Below are 23,224 nucleotides of genomic sequence, written 5' to 3' on the forward strand. Positions count from 1 at the left end.
CTCTTTAAATACCATGCCTTATAAATGGATGTGAAAACCTCTGCTGTTGCATCATTTTTCAGAGAAATATGCTTTGTTCCCATTACAGAGACATAAAAGGTGCATGAAAGGCCGTCATGAACATCCCTGCATAGCGGCTGGATGCGGATAGGAGGGAGACGGCTGCAAGGGGCTATAGCCTGAGCACTCTAATTACACATAAAACAAAACACTTAATCCGTCTCCCACGTAATGGACCTGGATGTCTGAAAAGCTCTTTTCTCAACATAGACAAAGTTGAAAATACCGGCCCCATAACCACTTCTTTCACAGTACAATAAAGCAAACGTGCAGGTTTAACTGCAGAACGAGGACTTGATTCACAAATATTTTTCTGCTATTCTGAGTCTAGGGGGACCAATGCATAAGGATTCAGACACTAAAATGCCATTAAGCTTGCTATAAAACCATGCAATAACCTGCAGGGTGAAAATTTTCAAGAGAGGACTGGCAAAGGAACTTTTTGGGTGGCAATACCTGTAGTCACCTACACTGGACTGGCGTGGATAGAAAGCCTTAGATTTAGTGGGTTGTCATTTTTCTGAGAACCAATCAGAATAATCATCATCTCTTGTTGCTCCCCTCTCCTGCCTACCCCCTTTCACCTTACTTTTTTCCCTGGCCTCCCCTTATCCCTTTTTCTCTCTGCCCTTGCTCCCTTCCTCTCCTCTCCCCCCCCCCCCCCCCCAGCTATCTCGCTTCCTCCGACCAACCATCTTCCACTTTTCTTCTCCATTCCCACAGGCTCTCTCTCCCCCTTAATCTTTCATTGCTGATCCCTCTTCCCATCCGAGCTGCTGCCTGCTCCCCCCTCTGGGTCCAGGGGACTGGGACGCCTCTTCCCCCCCCCCCCCCCCCCCCCCCCAACTCCGAATCAGCCACCACCTCTTCTGCCAGGCCTGGGTCGGTCACAGTTTCATCACTGGATGCAGCAGTTTCCTCCCACATGGGACAGCAGCAGGGGCACTCTTTAGATTAGGCTGCAAATATAAGAGGTAGTCTTTGGAAACATTTCCAAAAACATGCCTCATCTTATATTCAGACTAATATGGTATAAATATTTTAAATAAAGAATATGATGAAAATGTCTAAATCTCTCTTGAAGTGCACTGGATTAAAAATATACATAAACATGTTGTTAGGCCTAATAAGACCTAACAGAAAAATACCACATACACTTGTCACGCAAGTACAGAGAAACCAAAGACGTGATATTACTATTAACTCCAGGACTAGGTTCTAGTCCCTGTTGAATTGCAAGTGAATCAGGCTCTCTGATATTTTTCTGCCCTCTTGCTTTGTGACTTTGGAACTGTTGAGTTGTCCGGGATAAGCAGAGGAGATTGCCAAGTGTGCGGATGTGAAGGAAAAGGCAGCAAAATCGAATCGGGTCCTTGGAACTGTACCAGAAAATAAAAGCGGGCAGGTTATATGAGGCCTTATGGTCCTCATATTCCTTCCTATGTATAGACCCCCCCCCCCTCTGTAAATAACTAGAGATGCCTACCTCCTCCCTAAGTAATCCAAAAAACAGAGAGGGAGCACTACTGCACGCAATCAATCAAATCAATCAGGCAAATGTGCAGAAAAATTCAATGTCCACACATAAAATTACAACACTTCTCACTTAAAATTAAGATGGCAACTCCACAGTATTATACAATGGAATGGTTCAGAACGGGTCCCCCATTCCATTGTATAACACTCTGGAGTTGCCATCTTAAAATTACAATACTTCTCACTTAAAATTATGTGCGGACATTGAATTTTTCTGCACATTTACCTCCCTATGTAACCATAGTTATTGACCTGCTGAGCTGTTGAACCAAATCACCCTGTTAAGCCGTTTGAATCAATTCCATTTCAATGTTCACCACTGCTAAACGGTAATTGTACTAACTGCTGATTTGCATAACGTAATTGAACTGTTGATTTGCCTCCTCCATGTAAAATAGTAAGACACGCTCGTCCTACTACTTCTCCACGCCAACATGTAAACTGATGTGATGTACCCCCAACGAATGTCAGTATACAAAAGCAAATAAATAAATAACATAAAAATCTATTATGCGTTTGTGAAAAAAGGAAGTGCAGACAGCTGTAAAAGGGGAGGAATGTGCGACGGGCGACAAGGAAATGACAGAAATGCCTGTAAACTCTCCTCTCCCGGCCCCTCACCGGGATGTTCAGCCAGTCAATGGCGGGAAACCACTATAGAAAATATTCTAATCCTGCTCCTGTATCACTGGTAAAACACCACAAGTTATTTTTTATTTTATTGGGGGAGGGGAGGGGGCCTGGAAATAATTAAGATTCCCAGGACTTCTGCTACTTCTTAAAATTCATTTAGCAAAAATAGGATTTTACAGGATAATCGTGCTCTAATTACACAATACCACACCTTGATTTCCCTTAGGGTTTTTCAGTTCCTCCCCTCTTCTCACAGAAGACGTAAGAAAATACCAAGGGTGCAGTTCAATACAACTTCACTCAACTAAATATAGTTCAATTAAATATGAAAAATATGCATACTTTACTTATCGACAGCTGATCTAAACAAAATCCTGGGCTTAACACACTATGAAGTATAAAAAATACATTTCTGCTGCTTGTCACCCTTGGATCAATCTAACACATCATACCCATCTCCCTTCTCTTTCCCCTTCACACTATCATTGGAAACACATTTTGAGATCCACCTGTATTTATTTTTCTATCAATGTCATCTTTTGCTCTGACCTGATGGAGTATAGTCCCGAAAGCTAGTCAAAAAATGTATTAAGTAGGTCCATTAAAAAGATATCACAACGTTTTTTTTTGTTAATCTTAACTTCTCTGCATATATACAGCAAAACAGAAACTGCAATGGTCATGCAGTCTTAGCTTAAAACCAAACAAACAAACAGTCACTGTGGCAAGCAAAATATAAAATCAAGAAAGTTCCAGGAAATACACTAAAGATCGTTCTTGTTTCTACACTTTTTATGCCTGCTAAAATTTCCAGTACTTGGGCAGGGCTTTAGATTTGTCCTCATCATAGCCAATTAGGCACTAGCTTCTGAATAAAACACGTCTCATCTACCCGGTGTGCACACATGTACGCCCGATTTTATAACTTGCATGTGCAAGTTATAAAATCAGGGGTCGGCGCACGCAAGGGGGTGCACAATTGTGCACCTTACATGCGCCGAGCCGTGCTGCCTTCCCCCATCCCACCTTCCCTTCCCTTTTCCCCCTACCTTTTACTTAGTTTTTTTTTTGTTTTAAAAACTTACTTCAGCCTTAGGGCAAATGGCCACTGTGCCGGGAGCCTCTGGCCCCGCCCCGCCCCTTTTTGCAAGCCCGGGGACTTACGTAAGCTGATTTATGCACATAGAGCTTTGAAAATCTGGCCCTCTCTGTTTCCTTTCCACTTTATTTTCAAGCAGTCCTGGTCCTTACTGAAACACAGGCAGCAGAGAGCACACAGACAGTTTCCACCTTTTTTTTTCTTTCAGGGAACTATTCATGACAGTGTCAAAGAACTTTCTGCAGTTCTCACTATCACACCAACACCTTTCTCAAGGAAGCAAAAAAAAAAAATCACTTGTCAGTTGATTTCAGTATCAAATCACTCTGGATTCATTGGTCTGAAGAACCTTTTTTCTTTCTCCACCAACTGCTCAGGAAGCAGCAGTTACTTCTCCCTCCGTCTCTCAGTCCCCTCACTGGGATTTTCATTTATTTTGCTGCATGGCAAAATAAAACAGCCTCTCCCCTCTCAGTCGTCATCTCACTCCTAACTGGATGAGAACTAATGAATCATTATCTTCTCTCTCACTGGGCTGGATGAGGATTCACCAGGTTACTCATTGCCCAGGGAATCCCAACCAGGAAATAATCAGAACTTCTCAGGATTGCTGGATAAGACCACAGGCAACCCCTTCAAATTTTGGACCCAGAGGAGACTGAAAAGGCAAACAGCATGCCAGAACCCATACAGAACACTGGGTAGGAGCAACATCTCCAACAACTTCTTGTGTTCAGCAAAGGGATTGTAGAAGAACCACAGATATTGGCAGGGCTATGTATGGCAGGATAGATATCATGGACCGGATTTTAAAAGGCCCGCGCAAGGGGCTTAAAAAAGCTCGGCACGCGCAAGGGGCTTAAAAAAGCCCCTTGCGCGTGCCGAGCCTATTTTGCATAGGCTTAGCGGCGCGCGCAAGCCCCGGGACACGCGCAAGTCCTGGGGCTTCGCAAAGGGGGCATGTCGGGGGCGTGACACCGGCCCGGGGGTGTGGTCGAGGCCTCCGGACCAGCCCCCGGGTCGGATGATACAATACTTGTACCGGCCTTTCTTCTTTCCAGCTTGTTGCAAGCTTCCAAGTTCTCTCCCCCTGTTGATTGTAACTTTGACTTATTCCTACTTATTGTTATCTTTCTTTTACGTGAATTGTTACTCTAGTTTTTCCCTTTGTTAAACTATAAACCGATCTGATATGGTAATTTACTATGAAGGTCGGTATAAAAAACTGTTAAATAAATAAAATAAAATAAATGATGGCGCGCGCAAATTTACATCTGCCTCCGGCCGGCGTAACTTTGCCAAAGGTAGGGGGAAGGGAGGGGAAGGTGCGGGGGGGGGGGGGGGTAGAAGGAAAGTTCCCTCCGATTTCGGAGTGGCCTCGGAGGGAACGGGCAGCACGCGCAGGGCTCGGCACGCACAAGTTGCACAAATGTGCACCCCCTTGCGCGCGCCGACCCCGGATTTTATAAGATACGTGCGGCTACACGCGTATCTTATAAAATCCGGCATACTTCTGTTCGTGCCTGGTGCGCGAACAAATGTACGCGCGCACGTAGATTTAGAAAATCTACCCCCATATATGCAGGAGGACGTCAAATAAAGTCGTACTTATAAAATGTTACTTTATAGGAATCCCAATGCCACAAAACACTTATTTTTCATAGACGACCTTCATACCGCTCTACAGTATTCTTGAGCATTGCTGCCCGTATGCTATACTGCTTAGAGAGCCATCTTTAATCATTGGTCGTATAATGTATTTTGTCCCTTTTTTTTTTTTAATCTTTTTCAAAATTATGGTAAAATTCAAATTTTATATTGCTTTTAGTTCTCTCTCAAGATATTAAGTTATGAAACATAATTACGTTTCGCATCCCAGCTGCCTCAGGGACCTCTCTGGTATCAAATTCGGATTGCCAGTACTTCAGATGCCAAGGGATATATTCTTAAAATTCTTTTACGAGAATGTTTTCAACCGCGGGCGTTATAATTTTACCATAATTTTGAAAAAGATAAAAAAAAAAAAAGGGACAAAATTCATTAAACAACCAATGATTAGAGATGGCTCTCTAAGCAGTATAGCCTATGGGCAGCAATGCTCAAGAATACTGTAGAGCGGTATGAATATCGTCAATGAAAAATAAGAGTGTTTTGTGGCATTGGGATTCCTATAAAGAGTTACATTTATAAGTACGACTTTTTTTGATGTCCTCCTGAATATACAGTATTTGAATCGTCGAAAACATAAAAAGAGTATTTAAATTATAAGATAGATATCATTTCATATACAGAAGAGAGGGTTTGAAAGCAAAATTGAAAGTGGACAAGGTAATGAGGCCAGATGGGATATATTCCCTTAGGAAGTCAGAGAGATTCTGGTATCTAGTCCATGAACTAGAGCTTTTAGACAGTCCTAGACCACTACTGGTGTTACTTCCCCATTATCGATAAGGGTTAAATAATCTTGAATATCAACACTAAGCTTATCCACAAATTCTTTATCAACTAAGAGGAAATCATTCAATCACTGGTATCTATGGCTCTGATCTTATTTTGAAAAGGAAATAGTGAACCAAATAGGGACATGGTTTGATCACATCACAGGCTCTATACCAGTTTCCAGAACCCTATTAACAATCCCCTTATCTAGCAAGGAAAAATCCAAGCGAGAGTATGAGTGATGTGGGCATGAGAAGAATGTAAAATTCTTAGATTTAGGATACTGTGATCTCCAGATGTCAATTACGTTCCCCTGGGACATTAACAATTTTAAAGCTGCTCTAGCATGGCAGGGTTCAGTACTCTGATAGGAGGAATTATATAAGGCAGAGTTCAGAGTGACATTGAACTCCCCCCCTATGATTAAAAATCCTTCCTCCTTCTCCTGCAACAGGGCCCCAAGAGAATCAAAAAAGGTTCCTCTGTTGGGAATCAGGTGCATAAACATTAACTATTTGCAAAAATAGACAGATTTTTTTTCTTCACTAACAGTCACAGAGAGGAGGACCACACTAATAAGTAAAGCCTAAGATATCTCCCAGATTAGGCCACTTGATGGAGGAGCTTATTCTTGGGCTTCTGCTCATCCAGATGACATCATTTCCTCCGGCCCCCTCTATTTCCTAACTGGGGTGTTGGCTGAATTGTAAAGGGCAGTAAACAAGACTGCCATTATGCAAGCAAGATCCTTTTCATACAGTATATAAAGAATCTGAGCACAACACAAATGGTACAAATGATGAACAAGACCCAGATTTGATGCCATCACTGTAACAGACAGACAGACATGCTCCTAAGCTTAAATAGCCCTGGCAGAATTTGTAAGATGTGTAAGCATGTTAAGGAAACATGAGTGATCAGACAAAACACATCTGTTATTTTTTGTGTGTTTAAAATTAAAAATTATGCATCACAGAATAGCACAATCATTAAACAAACCATAGCAATAAGGGAAATAATAAAATTATCCTGTTCAAAAGTTTACATACCCTTGAATGTCTGGGCTGATAATATACATTCAAGTTGACACACACAGGTTGAGATGGCAATGAAGGGTAGGTATCATTGTCTGTGCTTTAATTGAAATTAGTGTCTGTTTATAAATAGTCAATGAGTTTCTTGGTTCTTGAGAACCCCTTGTGCATTTCATCCAGGGCTGCACTGATTTTGGTTACTGAAGCATGGGGAAGCAAATGAACAGTCAAAGGATCTGCGAGCAAAAGTAGTTTAACTTTATAAATCGGGAGAAAGATATAAAAAGATATCCTAAGAATTGAAAATGCCAATCAGTACTGTTCAAACTGATAAAGAAGTGGAAAAAATGAGTTCTGTTAATACCAAGGTAGACCTGTAGGAATATCCCTGTTCTTGGTAATAGGACAAGCAGCTAAGTTGGACTATCTGATATCAATAAAAATGGACATTGCCTGTTTATCTATGGGCAGCTAAATGCAGAGATGAAAACAGATTTTGCAGTTCTGTGAACATGACTAGCCTGGACAGATTTATGGCCCCCTTCCAGTCGAGCTGGAGCTGAAAGAGGTCAAAAGAAACACCAGGACAATTGGTACTGTGTGAGTCAGCATACCCAGAGCACTAGGAACCTCTTTTTATGGCTCTAAAGTCAATCCAAGAGCAGGACTTATCAGTGCCCAGTCAGAGATTAACAACTGGCAGTCATCAAAACTGATTGCTGGATGAACCCAGAGAAGAGAAATGAACTGGTAAAAAAAAAAGCAGGAAAATCAGCTAATTAAAGCCTTTATTATGCATTTACCTGACTATGCATGAAGCTGCTGAATTATGCATAGTTAAGCCCTTAAAGTGGCAGAAGGCAAGCACGTTGCTCATCCCCAGAGAAGGATGACCTGTCCGAGTGCTGCTACTTCCCACCTTGCCTCCCTGCATCCTGAGCAGAAGCAGCTTGCAAAGCCTAGAGAGTTGAACAGCCCTGTTGCTTCTGACAGAGGCTGTCCTCTGTTACCTCTCAGCGATCCGTGCAGCAGAGGGCTCCCGGCAGGATTGCCATTCAGCGGCGTCTTCCTGTGGCAGCATGGCCCAGTGTGACCCGTGCTCAGGCTTCGCCCATTGGGGCGCGTCATTAGCCTTCCTGGAAGTCCCCGCATTTGCACGGGAACTTTTGATATTTAAAGACTTGAGCCCAGCATAGCATTGCCTCGGCTACAGGCTTGCTTGTGCTGGTGCTCCCGTTGGATTTTGCTTTTTGTCTTGCTGAATTTGGACTGTGCTTTGGATCTGTTTGTTTGCTGCCTTTCCACGACCCGGACTGGATTGGACTTTCTTTTACCTGCCATTCCCTCTGATCTTGGACTGGGTATTGGAACCATCTTCTCTTGTGGCCCCGTTCAACCATCTGATCAACAGTCATGGCCTAAGGTAAGTCTGTTGGCTATTTAGGATTCACATACCTAATCGGAGTCATAACATCCTCTCTGCCTGTGCACTGAAGACTTGAGAAGGGAGAGACCGCTGGACCAGATCCAGAGAGCTTGTGTCATTGCAAGTCCCATATGGTGAGAAACCGTGGGCTCCATTCCCTATTCAGTGAGTTAGCAAGTTAAAGTTCTTAATATTTTACATGCAAGTCTCTGCTAGAGGGGGTGAAGCTAGCATTAATTTAATGGTAATCTGATAAGCACTGGATATCAAGCGTGCTTTTGTGACTATTGTTTTTCTTTTTTTCTGTTTCCCTAATTGTGTATGTTTCCTGATGAAGTATGAAGCTTAGCCCTGAGTAAATTCGAAATAAGTAAAGATATTCTTCAGACAGTTTGGTTAATTCTCTAAGCAGATGGACAGGAGAATCGCTGAGTAAATAGGAGGTATATATACATAAAAGGAGGAGGGGTTGAACTCAAGGTCTCCCTATAGGCCAAGAAAGATTTCAGACAACTACCAGAAAAATTTGTTGGGATGAAAAAAAACAAACAAAAACAAAAAACCACAAGCAACTTCTACTAAAATACAGGCTTCTCTGAAACAAAGTGGCATGGGTGTTTCAGCATGAACAATAAGGAGATACCGTATTTTTCGCTCCATAAGACGCACCTGACCATAAGACGCACCTGACCATAAGACGCACCTGACCATAAGACGCACCTAGGATTCAGAGGGGGAAAATTAAAAAAAAAAAAAAATTGTGCTAAACCGGCTCTGCGTCTGGGCGTCTTATGGAGCAAATTAGGGGAGTGCATAGCTTTTTTTTTCCTCCCCATTTTGTTTTCGGGTCTGGGGAGGGCCATTTCGGTCCACTCCCCAGATCAGAAAACTTTTTTCTCTGGGAACCCCTCCCCCCCCCAAAAAAAAACCCCATCCCAACCCTTTAAATTAACAACCCCCACCCTCCTGACCCCCCCAAGACCTGCCAAACGTCCCTGGTGGTCCAGCGGGGGTCCAGGAGCGGTCCGGGAACGATCTCCAGGGCGTGGGCCGTCGGCTGCCAGTAATCAAAATGGCGCCGACGGCCCTTTGCCCTCACTATGTCACTGGGGCAAAGGGCCGTCGGCGCCATTTTGATTACTGGCAGCCGACGGCCCACGCCCTGGAGATCGTTCCCGGACCGCTCCTGGACCCCCGCTGGACCACCAGGGACGTTTGGCAGGTCTTGGGGGGGTCAGGAGGGTGGGGGGTTGCGGTAAACTAAGTCGGCAGGTCTTGGGGGAGTCAGGGGGGGGGGGTTGTTAGATTTTTGTTTGTTTTTTTTAATATTCGCTCCATAAGACGCACATACATTTTCCCCCCACTTTTGGGGGGAAAAAAGTGCGTCTTATGGAGCGAAAAATATGGTACTTGAACAAAAATTGGCTGCATGGCAGAGTTGACAAAAAGAAGCCATTGTTGCACCAATGCCACAGAACAAAAGAAAAGAGAGAGAGTGTGTGTGTGTGTCTTATTTCCACGGAGCAACAAGGGTAATGATAAAAATATTATTGCACTGTTGCAATCCCAAAGTTCCCACTTCGTTTCTGGTGTTTCCTTCACTTTTTCATATATACGAGGACCCTCTGTGCTTATCACATGCTTTCAGTTACTGCTTTTGCCTCCACCATCTTACACTGGGCGGGTTCTCCATGCATCCATCTACCTTTCCTTGAAGAAATATTTCCTAACTTATTTTCATTAATTTAAAAAAAGAAATAGAGGGAGACAGCACATACCGTTCTGTAGATACTGCTCAAGCTGAAGTCTCCTCTCAGCAGTCATAGACTTGGTCATTGCCAGATAAAACTTGGGTGGAAAGAGGGGCAGACTGCTGCCAAAGACTCGTCTCAGCTAAGACAGGAGAATACAATCAATATTCAATCACATGCACACCATATACTTTTGGAATGAGAATTAAGGCACTTTATGGTGTAACCAACTTTAAGCTGCACTTAAGGCCAGCAGGAATATTGTTAGAAAAGCACAGAGAACAAGCTCTACAGAAAAACACTTAACATGAATTCTCTGTTCTAAAAACAAATTGTCCTTAAGTAGACAAAGAAGAAAGGACAAAGAGAGTGAACCTGTTAAAAAGAGGCAAGTTGCACAGATCCTTCAAAACAGACTAATGCTGATAAAAGGTTACTTGACCATCATGCACCCCTGTAATTATTTAAAATGGCTTCAATCAATGAGTTCTTGTTTAATACAGCAGATTTTCAAACTTAGACAGGTAAAATGGTGATGATTTCCACAGGATAGAAAAAGGTTAATGCATTATTTAGGTTGCTAATGATTTCCTGAAAAATATTACCACAGGCAGAAAAACTGAAAGTACTACAATGATGTTGTGATATTAAGCATAATTATACTGTAACAGTCACCATCTTTTAGTTTAGTTTTTTTTTTTTTTTTTTACTTATGGTATTGACCTTTAATATGTTCGATTAGTTTCTAGCAATTTCTTGATTGCTGTGCATATCAATACCCCCCAAAACTGATACTCAATATACAATGGTTTAAGAACAGTAAGAATTTACAACACTGCCACCAAGGATCCCGTTAGCATAGTGAATGCATGTTGTCTTCCGTCTTCTCTCCCTTTTCCAAGCCCCCCCCCCCCCAAAAAAAAAAAAACTAAACGTGATTAATTACCCAACAATCACAGATGCTAAACAACTGTACCCTTAGGGCCAGACAGAGAGAAGACTCTGGGTCATTTGCTGCTATGTCCTTAGCAAGCTAAGGCCCACAAAAAAAAAAAAAAAAAAAAAAGTGTTGTGGGTGAGGAAGAACAAAGTTTTTATGTCCCTAAATCTTCTGTTTGTTAAAGATATGGTTCATAATCTGAGTGTTTTGACGGATACCCAGTTATCATTTGAACCACAGATTTTGGCTCATTATGCATGGTTCTTTTTATCTGCACCAATCAAGTAAAATTCACCCTTTTTGAGCAGAACTCTTTTGTGGTTATCATCTATGACAAATTATCATCATGGCTGGAATACTGGAATATTCTTTTTCTGGAATAACCAAAAAAAATAAAATTATATATATATATATATATATATATATATATATATATTTGAGGAAACTTCAAATTGATCGCTGATAGGCTGCAAATCTGGGCAACATATCATGCCTATTTTTGCTCAATTGCATTGGCTCCCTAGCCAGGCTCACATCACATTCAAGCCCTTAATTTTGACCTTTATAAATGTTACATGGCAGGGAGCCCATGCACTTCAACAGGAAATTGGACAAATACATAACAAATTGCAGGTAGGAAGGGCTATTGAAGGTACCTACAGTATAGCAAGTGAGCTTGGTAGCCACAATTGAACACAAAGTTCTACAACTATGAAATGAATAGGGACCTTCGTTTTCAGCTCCTATTTTATTTTTCCTGGGAATTCTCAGTATATTTACAAGAAGAAAAATGGGTGAAATTAGCAGGGGAAAAAATGACATTTTTCTAGGTAAATATTTTTGTTCTTGTAATAAATATTGAAAAAATTCCATGGAAAAATAAACTAAAAACTGAAAATGAAGGTCCCCAGGAATGAATTACCATGCAAGCCAACAAATGATCTAATGGAATTTAGACAGGAATTGAAGATTAAGTATTTTAAATGTTGCAGTCCTATGGGCTCAGCTTAAATCAGACCCAGAGCCCATTTTACTAAACTTCCTCCCCTCCCAATACCGAATGGAAAAATGTCTTAGACTGAAGGTGGAGAACTAAGCTAGAGCAGGGTCTGATATTAATATTTATATGTACCCTTATGAGATTGTGATTTTAAGTTTGTGGTATTAAAATTGTTAAATGCTTCATTGTTGAGAAAAAATAGTAAGACATATGAAAAGCAATGAAAAGAACAAATAAAAGTTGATAAATATTTATGAAAAAACAGATGATACTATGCATGTCATGAAAACTATTGTGGGATTAAGGCCAAAATTAAGAAGTTTTTAGAAAAACACACGTAGCAGCCAAATACAGCACTGAACTCAATACACTATTTTTTGTATGCCCCACCCCCCCACCCCCTGACCTTTCTGGCCCTTGCATTCATCCTTCTTGAAACAAGCACTTCACTTCTATTAGAGAACAATACCATAGCTTGCAATCTCCCTCTACCCAATGCCTGCTAACTGTAATCATGTAGCCCCCACCCCCACTCCAAACTAAATTAAAAACTTCTGAGTCAATTTGAAAAAACAAAATTGCTCAGTACCTAAATTAGGTGCTAAATTTTTGTCCCTAAATTTAGGTGGATCTTCGGCCAGCAATTTTTCTAAATTTAGAATGGTAATTCATTTGCCTAGAGTTGGAAATTTAGGTGCAATTTGTTCACCGTATCTACACTAGAAATCATTAATAAACCTTACTGGCATGCTTAAAGGCCTCTTGTTCCTTCTCTCCCCACCTCAGCCTCTCTTCTGTGCAGTCAAATGGCAAATGACTACAGTGGCTCTTACTGCCCAAGGAAGGCACCAAGCACCAAATTTTAGGTGCAGGGCATCTACAATACATTATGGAACATAAAGGGTCTTGAAAATTCATATAGCCACTCTTTTGCTTAGCTCATTGCTAACAGAATGGACATTTTCAAAGAATTTATATATAAATTTATATTTTATCCTACCCAGACAATTAGCTAAGGGCAGATTTCAATTTAATACACAAAAACAAATTTTGGACATACAAACAAAAGCATAAATCACAGTCAAAATTAAATTAGTAATCGTGCAATAGTAAAGCTCAAAGTGCGTTTCTCAACCTCCAAAGGCTTGGGAAAAATAAAATGCTTTAAGTTGCTCCCTTAAAGCATGATAATCAATGATCTCACAAATAGCTTAGGTACAGCATTCTACAATGTCTCCTGCTGTTAAAAGTCTGCTTTTTCTTACTGACACGCCTCATTTTCAAGCTAAATTAAATTAGTGGTTTGAGCGGGATTTTTTTAAGTTACATGTTCTACATAATGTTATGTTTTTACTATTTTCAGCTGACTTTCAGGCTGTTGCAAAAGCATTGATATTGCCCCTATTGGGACTACTGTAATGCATTGCATATTGGTCTCCCTGCATCAACCCTTAGAGCCTTGCAAATACTGGAAAATACACCACTGCCAGGTTGATTTCTGGCCGATCAATGAAAGACCATTTTTCTCCCATGCTCAAGGAATTGCATTGATTGCCAGTTCATTCACGAATCATGTACAAGGTCTTATTGCTAGGTCCATAATTTGCTTGTCCTGAAGTCTTTTCTATGGGTCAACTCGCTCCTGCAGGTTTATTATCCATGCCATGCCTTGCGTTCTGCCAGAGAGGGTTACTGGAGTGTCCTCAGTGCACCTAGCCCTCTTAGTGGAAACTCGCAAGCGATCCTTTTCAATTGCTGCTCAAGATTTGTGGAACTCACTTTCCATGGCATTATGTCTTACAGGCTGAACTGGGACGTTTAAAGGAATACTTAAAACTTGCCTATTGAGCATGCATTTAATTGACATGTCACTGTATTGGATTGTATGTGAATGTTTAAAACCATTTCTGTTCGAGTTTTTTTAATTGATATGTTTTTTATTTTACTGTTTATGATTTTACATGCTTTCATTTTAGCATTTGTTTTATCTGCTGTACCTTATTGCTGTCTATTGTTTTAATGTGTGTTTTTTTTAGCTGTGAACCACCTTGGGTCTAGTTATATGGCGGTGTACAAATGTTAAATAAAGATAAAGTAAAAGGATTGGCCCAGTTACAGAAAAAGCATGCTGCCAAGTTGAAGCCAAATGACCATCAGCAGGAGAAGAACTACCAGCAAATTCTTATCTGCAGATCTTAGTACACAAACAGGACTGTAAAACAAAGATAATCTTTTAAGTACAGAGGACCCACACCCCTCAAAGCCTTGCAGACAAGCGTGATCACCTTGAAATTGACTCTATAAATCAAGAGTAGCCAATGGTGTTCAACTAATTGTAAGGTGATATGCACCTTGCTAGGCCTCCCAGTGATTAACCAGGCAGCAGAGTTTTGCAACTGAAGGGCATGAAGGGGATTTTTCAGTAGACCACATGCACACATTAGGTGAAACCTGCCGAAAAACTCTCCAGAAACCCCATGTCCTACTCCCTAGTCTACCCATCCACTTTTTTCAGTCTGACCTTAGCATTTCCTTCCCATCGCTTGCACATACTGATCACCCTCCCCAGAACAACTCCTTTCTCCTCTCCCCACTCAGCAGCCCAGCCCCATCACTCTCTCATACTGTGCCTCTTAATACTTCTATAGCATTACTCAATGTACACAGCATTCTACAAAAAGAGAGCTTATAGAGGAAAGTGACATCAGCTGTCCAACATGGCTGCTAGAAGCTCTTGCGCCACATGGCTTAGCATTAAAAGTGGTCAAGTACTCTTTGAGCCCTAGATTATTGGAGATACCACTTATCGTGAAATTTCTTTTCCTGGGGCCACAGCTTATTTGAAGGAGGCCGATTCTGGCGAAGCTGGCAAGACTACATTCGATAAAGAAACACCCAACATGGGAGCTGCGGTGGATAGCGGCTTAACAGGACCAACCAGAGATGAATTTTTGGAATGGTTTAAAGATTTAAAAAATGATATTGCAGCCGTCAAAATGAAAATTCATGATGCTATGGGAGAATTGAGGTGGACCAAAGAGTGTCAGAGCTTGAGCATAAGATGGAGGTAAAAATCGGAAGATGTGACACAGCAAACTAAAAATATCCAGCAGCTAAAGCATGAGAGAGGAAATCACCAATAAACTGGAAGATTTAGAAAATAGATCTCGCCGGAATAAACTTAGGTTCCGAGGGGTCCCTGAGGAAGAAGGCTCCACTGATTATAGTGTGCTTGTTCAGGATATCTGTAAGGCTGTTCTGGACTTTGAATCTACTGATAACTTCTACTGTAGCTGTAAGATTGATCGAGCTCATAGATCCCTGAGCAGAGCGCTCAACAACTAACCTAGAGATATTATAGCCTGCCTACATGACTTTCCAGTAAAAGATAAAATAATGCAAAAGGCAAGAAGCATGGGAGCTATTCCTTGGAAGGGAATGAAGCTCCAGATTTTCAATGATGTCTCTGCCATTACTTTACAAAGTTGCAGACATATGAAATATATCACTGATTCTTTGCAAGCTGGTAATAATCAGAAATAAGTGGCTAAATCCCTTTGGCATATCTCACTATAAGCAGTTAGTCATTTACTGCCCGAACACCGGTGGGTCTTTTAAAGATAGAAGAGTACTGATATCAAAGAAGCTAAAATGGATGAACACCCTGGCCCTCGAAGGGAAGTAACAAGATGGCAGCGCATTGGTAAAGTGGGCAAGCGATTATAGAGAAATTCTAGCAGGGATCTCTCTCTCCACGCTACTGGAACCTGACTTTGGATATTATCCAGCTCGGGGTGTTAGTTTTTTCCTCCATATATGATTTCCAGGAAATTGTTCTGGATGATCTTTTCTTGTTTATGTTGTTGTATTCAAAGATGTTATATTAACATTGTCATTGTTTCAGCTTATGATATTTGTGCCATGTTAGGAGGAGTCATTCATCTTGGCTTGGGTAATGTTTTTGCCATCATGGCTTGGGTGATGTTTTTGCCATCATGTTTCCTTGCTTAAGGAACTCTTCTTCCCCACCCCACCTCTTTGGTGGGGTGGGGAAGAAGAGTTCAGTGGGCTTTGTGTGTTCCGGGTTGATGTTTATTCGACAGGCGAGTTGGGCCAAATTGTTCTTATGGTCTTATTTAGTTTAGTATAGCTGATATTACTACTGATCTCTAAATGTGAAAGGTCTTAATATTCCTCGGAAGAGGCAACTTTTAATTGAGGAGGCACGACTTTGGTGTACCTTTGTCTTTTTTCTTCAAGAGACACATTTTATTAAAAAAGATGAACCCTTACTAACGGAATTTTTTCCCCGCACATATATTTGGCCTCCAATATGTTATACCGGAAAAAGGGACATGTGGGTATTATGTTTTCTAAAGATCTAAAAGTTGAGGTCTTGGATTGTAGGAAAGACAGGGAGGGGAGATACATAGCGCTACAAGCTAAGATAGATACTGTTCTAATGACTTTAATAATAAATGGTTTATGCTCCCAATGCTGCACAAGAGGAATTTTTTGTGCTACTTGAACGTGATTTGCGGGATTTTATTCAAGGACACTTACTGATGGAAGGGGACTTTAATCTTTCTTTAAATCCTAATATTGATAATTATCCTATACCCAGGGATGGCCAAAAATCACAGGGAACCAGATTAAAGTTCTTTCAGGAACCACGGGGTCTACAAGACATTTGTCCGGTGTCGAATCCCACGGTGAAAGATTATACTTTTTATTCTAGGGTACATGGCTCTTATTCTAGAACTGACATGATGCTTGTGGAAAAATTTTGGGTTCAAGGGTATACTCTGGTTGATATAGGCCTGATTTCCTGGTCCGACCATGCCCCAATCATTGGAAATTTTCAGCTGTTGCAGACTGAAAAGGGATAAAGATACTGGCGGTTGACAGATAAAAGATTTTGAGAGGAACTACGGAATGATATTAAACAGTACTTTCAGTTTAATGACACAGGTGATGTGTCATTTCAGACTCTCTGGAACTGCCTTAAAGCTGTTCTCCACGGTAAATTCATTTCTAAAGCAGTGGTGGCATAAAACATTTGGGGGTACGAAAATCTTGAGGGCGCTGGATGCAAAAAAGGAGTAGGTTGCATGCCATCATGTGCAGTGATATGCAACATAGAATAGAGAGGTCTCGCCAGGTTTTTTGTTTTTTTTTTTGGAAGGCAACAAACATAGCAAGTGGCTTGCCTGGCAGTTAAAAAGGCAAATATCCCACAGCCAAATTTTGAACATCAAAGATGGGCGGGGGGGGGGGGGGGGGAGTTGTTTATGATAATAAACAAATATGGGAAAGGTTTGCCCAATTCTATAAGGAGCTATATACATGCGAGAGCTCTATATTGGACTCGGACATTGATGCATATTTGGAAGAGGTCCAATTTCCTGTTCTATCATGGGAAGCCTCTCAGAAATTGGATGGTGAAATTTCACAAGCAGAAATATAGGTAGCTATATCATCTCTCAAACTTAATAAAGCTCCTGTCTTAGATGGCTATACAGGCCTTTTTTAATAAAAAATTCAGGGATCTGCTAATTTCTTTAATCGACTGCCTCTTTAATGAGTTATTGACTAATCCAATTTTGCCTTCTATGAATTTGGCAGGAGTTACAGTTCTGCCAAAGCCTGGAAAAGATAATTCCTTATGTGGCGCCTATAGACCAATCTCATTATTGAATTTAGATTTGAAGATCTTGCAAAAATATTGGCTGGGAGATTGAATAATGTGTTACCTGACCTGGTCCATGTGGATCAGTCCAGTTTTATACCGGGCGGACAAGCAGTGGACAATATCCCATAAATTGTAAATTTGATTATGGTGTGCTAGGAAAGGGAAAATACCATCAGTTCTTTTAGCTATAGATGCTGAAAAGGCCTTTGACCATGTGCAATGTTTAAAGTTTTACAGAAAATCAGGATGGGATGCAATTTTTTGGCTTGGCTGAAAATTATGTATTCTTCCCCAAAGGCATGTATAAAGATAAATGGATTGTACTCGGATATTTTTTGAGTTGGATCAAATGAAACATAGTATTCGGTACCTAGGTATTCAGGTGGGGGAGCAATTGTTTGCTATGAATTACTCCTCTTTAGAAAAGACTTCTAAAGATTTGGCTATCTGGTCCCCTTACAACTTCTCATGGCTAGGCCAAATAGTGGCTATCAAAATGATCATTTTACCAAGGTAGCTTTATTTTTTTCATACCCTTCCTAGTGAAGTTCCATATGCTTTCATATAATCACTGCACAAGAAAAATGTTCACTTTATTTGGAAGAGACAGCTGCCTCGAGTAGCTAAAAGGTTGCTATTTCTTCCCAAACTTAAGGATGGGTTATAGCTGGACCGGATTTCATGAAATATTATGCTGCCGCTCATTTGAGAGCAGTTTGCGAGTGGTCCTCTCAGTCAGCTCATAAGAAGTGGGTTTTTATAGAGCAGGCTACTCTGTCACTAAGTTCCCTGTATTTTATTTTAGAGCACAGGGTTTGCCAGAGGCGGGGAGGAGTTATAATAGCACCAATCCCTTCTCTATGTTAACTTTGAAGATTTGGTGGCATTGGAGGAAACAATTGATGGGTCACCAATATCTGTCACCATTGTTACCCCTGGGTCTTTATTAGGGGGATCATTATTTATCTGATTCTATAAGTGTTTTTCCCCCGTTGGACCCAGAAGGGGATATGGTGCTGCGGACGACTGTTTGCTAATTCTAAGCCTTTAACATTTGATGACTTGAAATCACACTATCACAGATTCTGATTATTATTGCTATCTACAATTGTTACATTGTTTTTCTAATCTAACTCTCAAGGCCCAGGTTTCTCGGGCTCTCTCTGATTTTCAAGATCTATATTTTCAACAATGTACTGAGAAGGGGCTGATTTCCAAATTATATATTATGTTATTTGCCAAACAGATCCCTCCATTTAAACATGTGTTGGGTTGGGAATCCGACTGAGGAGCCAGTGGTTCGCTGAGAAGTGTGGAAAATGTTATATTGCTATAGCCAAGAGTTCAATATCTACTTCCATTGTAGAAACCAATTATAAAATTCTGTATTGCTGGTACCTTATCCACTCTAAGATTACATAAGATCTTTTCTATTTTTTTCTGATAAATGTTGGAGATTATGTGGGATGGTTAGGTTGTTTTATATCTGGTGGACTTGTCCAAAATTAGTTTCTTTTTCGGAAATGGATTGAGTCAGTCCTATGTGACTTTACCTCTCTGACCATCATCTTTGATTCTCAACCTTACCTTTTTTTTTTACAATTTCCATCCTGTTGGACTTACGCTGAACATTGCATAACAAATCGTGTTGTGAGCAGCACGGTAGGAAATAGTTCATTGGAAACAGGAGGCAGTTCCCTCTGCTATTTCGTTTCTTCCATTGCTTTGGGATGTTCATCATTTATCTTATCTTTCGGCCGTTAAGAAGGACAAGGTGGCTGCTCATGTACAGATTTGGAAACCTTTTATTTGATGGTATCAACAGCTTCCTTAATACTGATTTTTTTAAGGGGTTTTTTTTTCTTCATTGAACTGCCTCACCAGTTTATGTCTCCTGGATTCTCCTTACCCTTTCACTTTTGTTACTATACTTTTGCTAAGTAGTTAAGCGGATTTTATTTTTTTTATTGTTAAGTGTGCCAACCTTGTTCACCTAGTTTGCATAGAATGAATGCCCTATTGATCTGGGGAGGTGGGAGATTGGGGGGTCTACACTCAAAACTTTGTTAGCAGCTATATAACACATTGTATCATTATATTTGCTGTTTAATTTGGGTGGCAATGTCTGAGGAAATGTTTTTCCCCCCTGTATATGCTTCTTGCTGCTTCCATTAATAAAATTTAAATTTAAAAAATAAATAATATAGACAAACATGCAAGGCAAAAGAACCTTTGGGAATTTCATTAAGAAAATGGTTAAAATCAATAAGGCTGTAAGCAGGATGATCAGTGGTTAAGATTTAAAAAATTGCCTCAAAAAGGTGGGTTTTTAGAATGAATTTGAATAAGGCAAGAAAGGGAAGCAGGCAAGCACAAACAGGTGGAAAGCACAGAGTCAGCAATAGACGAGAAGGGCCTGATAAGTAGAGTTTATGAGGAAGGGTGTAGGGGAAAAGAAAAAAAAATCCCAACGCTCCTTTTGCCTTTTCCCCCTCTCACCAGCCCAATTCCGGCACACTCTGCCCCGCCTCACTTCATCATTCTTTTCTCATCCCCCTAGCCTGGACCCAGCATTCTGTACCCACTCCCCCTCCCCAGAACCAGCACGGACTTACCCTCCACTTCCCAGCCTAGCCCTCTATTTCCCACCGTGCAGCACTCTCCTTTCCCTCCATACTCCCAACCCCCTCCCCAACGCAATCTAAAACACATTTTGACCCAATATCCCTAGCCCCAGCAAGCTCCCAATTCCAGTTCCTGGCCAGACTCGCCGGTTCTCCTCAATATCACTTGCCTTCTTGTGCCACAGACCCTACCTCCAGAACCCAGGGAACAGAGAAGAGCAGCAGGCCACGGCAATCATCTGTCCAGCAGTGAAGGCGTGTTGACAGAGTCCTGCCGCTGCTGCAACAGACAGTGGGAGCCGGCGAGCATGCTCCTGCTGCTGTAACTGCGACTGGGTGGAAAGGTGAGTGAGTGGTGGGGTGCTCATGCATGCTGATGCACCCCTCCCCCCACCAGATATACTGAAGAGTGCAGAGCTGGTCAGGTACATATATATATACACAAATACACACATATGTATTGCCCCCCCCCCCCCCCCAGCTTGTGTATGTGTGAATATAGATATTGAAAGAAAAATCTGACTGAGGCAATAGTTTTGCCACTGCTATCAATCCACATAGCCCTAAAATTTAAAAAGGTAGAACAATGTTCTACTGTCATAAAACATTCTAAAAATGATTTGCATCCTTTCACAAGTTTTATTTGGTTGCATAATTTTGGTAGGGGGGAAAATAGCAGCTGTATTAAGCTAGGTTCTTCCAAAACATCAAGGAGCCTGATACTTGGCTCTTTTGGTCTTATTCATTGGACTGGGTGGGGGAGAAGCGAGTGTGTACACACAAACATGCTTTTTACAGTTTTAAACACCATTGAAATAAGAGCAGTAGGGTCTTTCATTATACTTGCATTGTTTTTAAATATCTATTATCCCCGTGAGACCATACTTCAGCTCTTTGTGGTGTGGGTGGGTGTGTACACAAATACACACACCCACCCCAGATTAAGACCAAGGAGGAAGAGACAAAAACCAAGCTTGTTGATGTTTGGAAGAATCTAGCTCAATACAGTTGCTTTAAATCCCATTCCAACAAAATGATACAATCAAATGTAACTTGTGAAAAACTACAAAAGTTTAGATTAGTAGAACATTATGCCATCTTCAATTTTAGGTCTATCTTGCGTGATACTAACAGTGGCAACAATATCAGCCAGGGACAGATTTTTCTTTCCCCTTCAGTAACTAGAACATGAATTAACAGTATTAACACCGATCTGCTTATGACAGCGCTTGTAATGAGTCATTTCACACTTAAAACGGTCTATTGTCTTGAGGGTGGGAGCATTTGCTGGAGAGGAAGAGAAAGATAGGATGCAGACGAGAAAGAAAGGAATGGAATTAACTCTGTACCTTTAAGATCGTTTGCCATGAAATTCATACTTCACTGCAAATTTCTGTCACAAACTCACTTTCCTTTAATCCTAGTGAAACATCAAGACGGTTCTCACATGCGGCTATTGGAACTTTACTGTATTGTATATTTACAATGTGGAACCAATAAACGCATAAACCTCCTGCATCAGGCCATTGTTATACAGTTCTCTTTCCTCCCAAGGGCTACCACAAACTCAGGGTCCTATCACGTGGCCTCCTCTAACCCTAACAAGGAGACTGCCTTTTAGCCGGCGTGCTAGGGGGCTGAACGCAGGATGCATACCACGCTCGACCCGACCCCTCCCTTCGAAACGATCAAAGCCGCCCCCGCTCCCTTACCTGCTCGTCCCACCGGTGTAACTGGCTGTAGCGCACCTTGCAGAGGAGGAAGCCCTCCAGATACACGGAATACAGCTGCAACGAGAAGAGAGAGCACCCCAGGTCAGCCCGAGTCACCCCGACCAGCTCCTTGCAGACGACAGCGAGGCAGCGGCGCGCAAATACTTAACCACATAGCGGCCTCCGAAGGCGTCCAGCAGCTCCTCCGTGACGGGGATGCTAAAATGCATGGCCGGAGCCCAGGCGCCGCTCACCTCCACCACCACCACCGCCCCAGCGCGAGCGGCACCTGAGGAAGGGGGCGGAGCCTGTGCGGGGAAAGGCCGCCCACTGCCACCTCCCCTGCTCCCAGGGACGTTCGCATTCCGAGAACTCGACTGGCGCGACCATTTTACCTGTCTGCCTGAATTATTATAATGATTCAGATAAAGGAGGGGGCGAAGAATTGTAAAGTAATAAAGTCAAGTAAAGTTACCCTGTTGGTGCTGTTTTGTCCCTGGTCCGATTTCTTTTCTCGCCTGGGCTCAGGATCTCACACACTTTGCTGCTATAGCTACTGTTTCCCAGTTTATCTCATGGTTTAATTTGTAGAAAAAAAAAAAAAGGAAGTAGAACTATGGAGTGGGGGTTGGTTGAGAAGGGAGCAAGCCCAGGGCATAAACTCTCTCTCCCCTACGTCCACTCTCTCTTTTTTTTTTTACACGTAGGTGAACACTCATTTTGCACTCCATTTCCAAGGGGGAGGCACAATGAGTTACACCATTAATTCTGGTCCGGTTCATTGGGTCCTGGAAAAAAGGTGACAATGCCTGAAAACAGTTATTCTGCCAGAAATGAAGCCTCCGGTAAAGGACACAAAATGGGTCGAATTAACAGAAACTTGAAACTTGTGAGCCGTAGTGTCCACCATCGAGGCCAGGACTGAAGCCTTAATTATGGGCACTGCTACTCTCAAGTTTCAAACTTGTGCTAATTCCTTTTTGCTCTGTTTCAGGATCACACTCCTCCCCCCCCTTCCCCCCTGTTCCTGCATACTAAGAGGGCAGGGCTGGATTTGGGAGCGGAGTGGCTATTCTTTGTTTTGTCTGCTCCAGGCTCAAACCCCCCTCCCCCCTCCACTCTTCTTCCTTGTACCCTACCTAGAAGGGAGGGGCTGCAGCAGGACATCCATGCTACTCTGCCTCCGAAGTCTGAAAAGAAGTGGCGGAACTGCGTTCTAGGCTGTTCCCTTTGAGGGAAATCTTCGATGTTCTCTTTCAGTCTTAGGAAACATGCATC

General features: G+C 41.8%; 1 protein-coding gene across 6 annotated transcripts in view; it reads right to left on the reverse strand.

The window, feature by feature from the left end:
* The window catches only part of SNX31 (sorting nexin 31), a 159,003-nt gene extending 136,512 nt beyond the window's left edge, over positions 1-22,491 (reverse strand). For 3 of the 6 annotated variants that reach the window (XM_029591808.1, XM_029591806.1, XM_029591805.1), the window contains exons 1-3: positions 22,117-22,318; positions 21,947-22,021; positions 10,006-10,120 (exon numbers count right to left, since the gene is read on the reverse strand). In XM_029591808.1, coding sequence (XP_029447668.1) covers positions 10,006-10,120; positions 21,947-22,021; positions 22,117-22,176 — 250 coding nt within the window. In that variant the 5' untranslated portion in view covers positions 22,177-22,318. Of the gene's footprint in view, positions 1-10,005; positions 10,121-21,946; positions 22,022-22,116; positions 22,319-22,421 lie in introns of those variants that run through there. The other 3 variants (XM_029591811.1, XM_029591807.1, XM_029591809.1) reach the window with 3 other exon arrangements.
* Positions 22,492-23,224: the final 733 nt, after the last annotated feature.

The sequence above is a fragment of the Rhinatrema bivittatum genome, chromosome 2 (genome assembly GCF_901001135.1).
Source record: "Rhinatrema bivittatum chromosome 2, aRhiBiv1.1, whole genome shotgun sequence".
NCBI lineage: Eukaryota > Metazoa > Chordata > Amphibia > Gymnophiona > Rhinatrematidae > Rhinatrema > Rhinatrema bivittatum.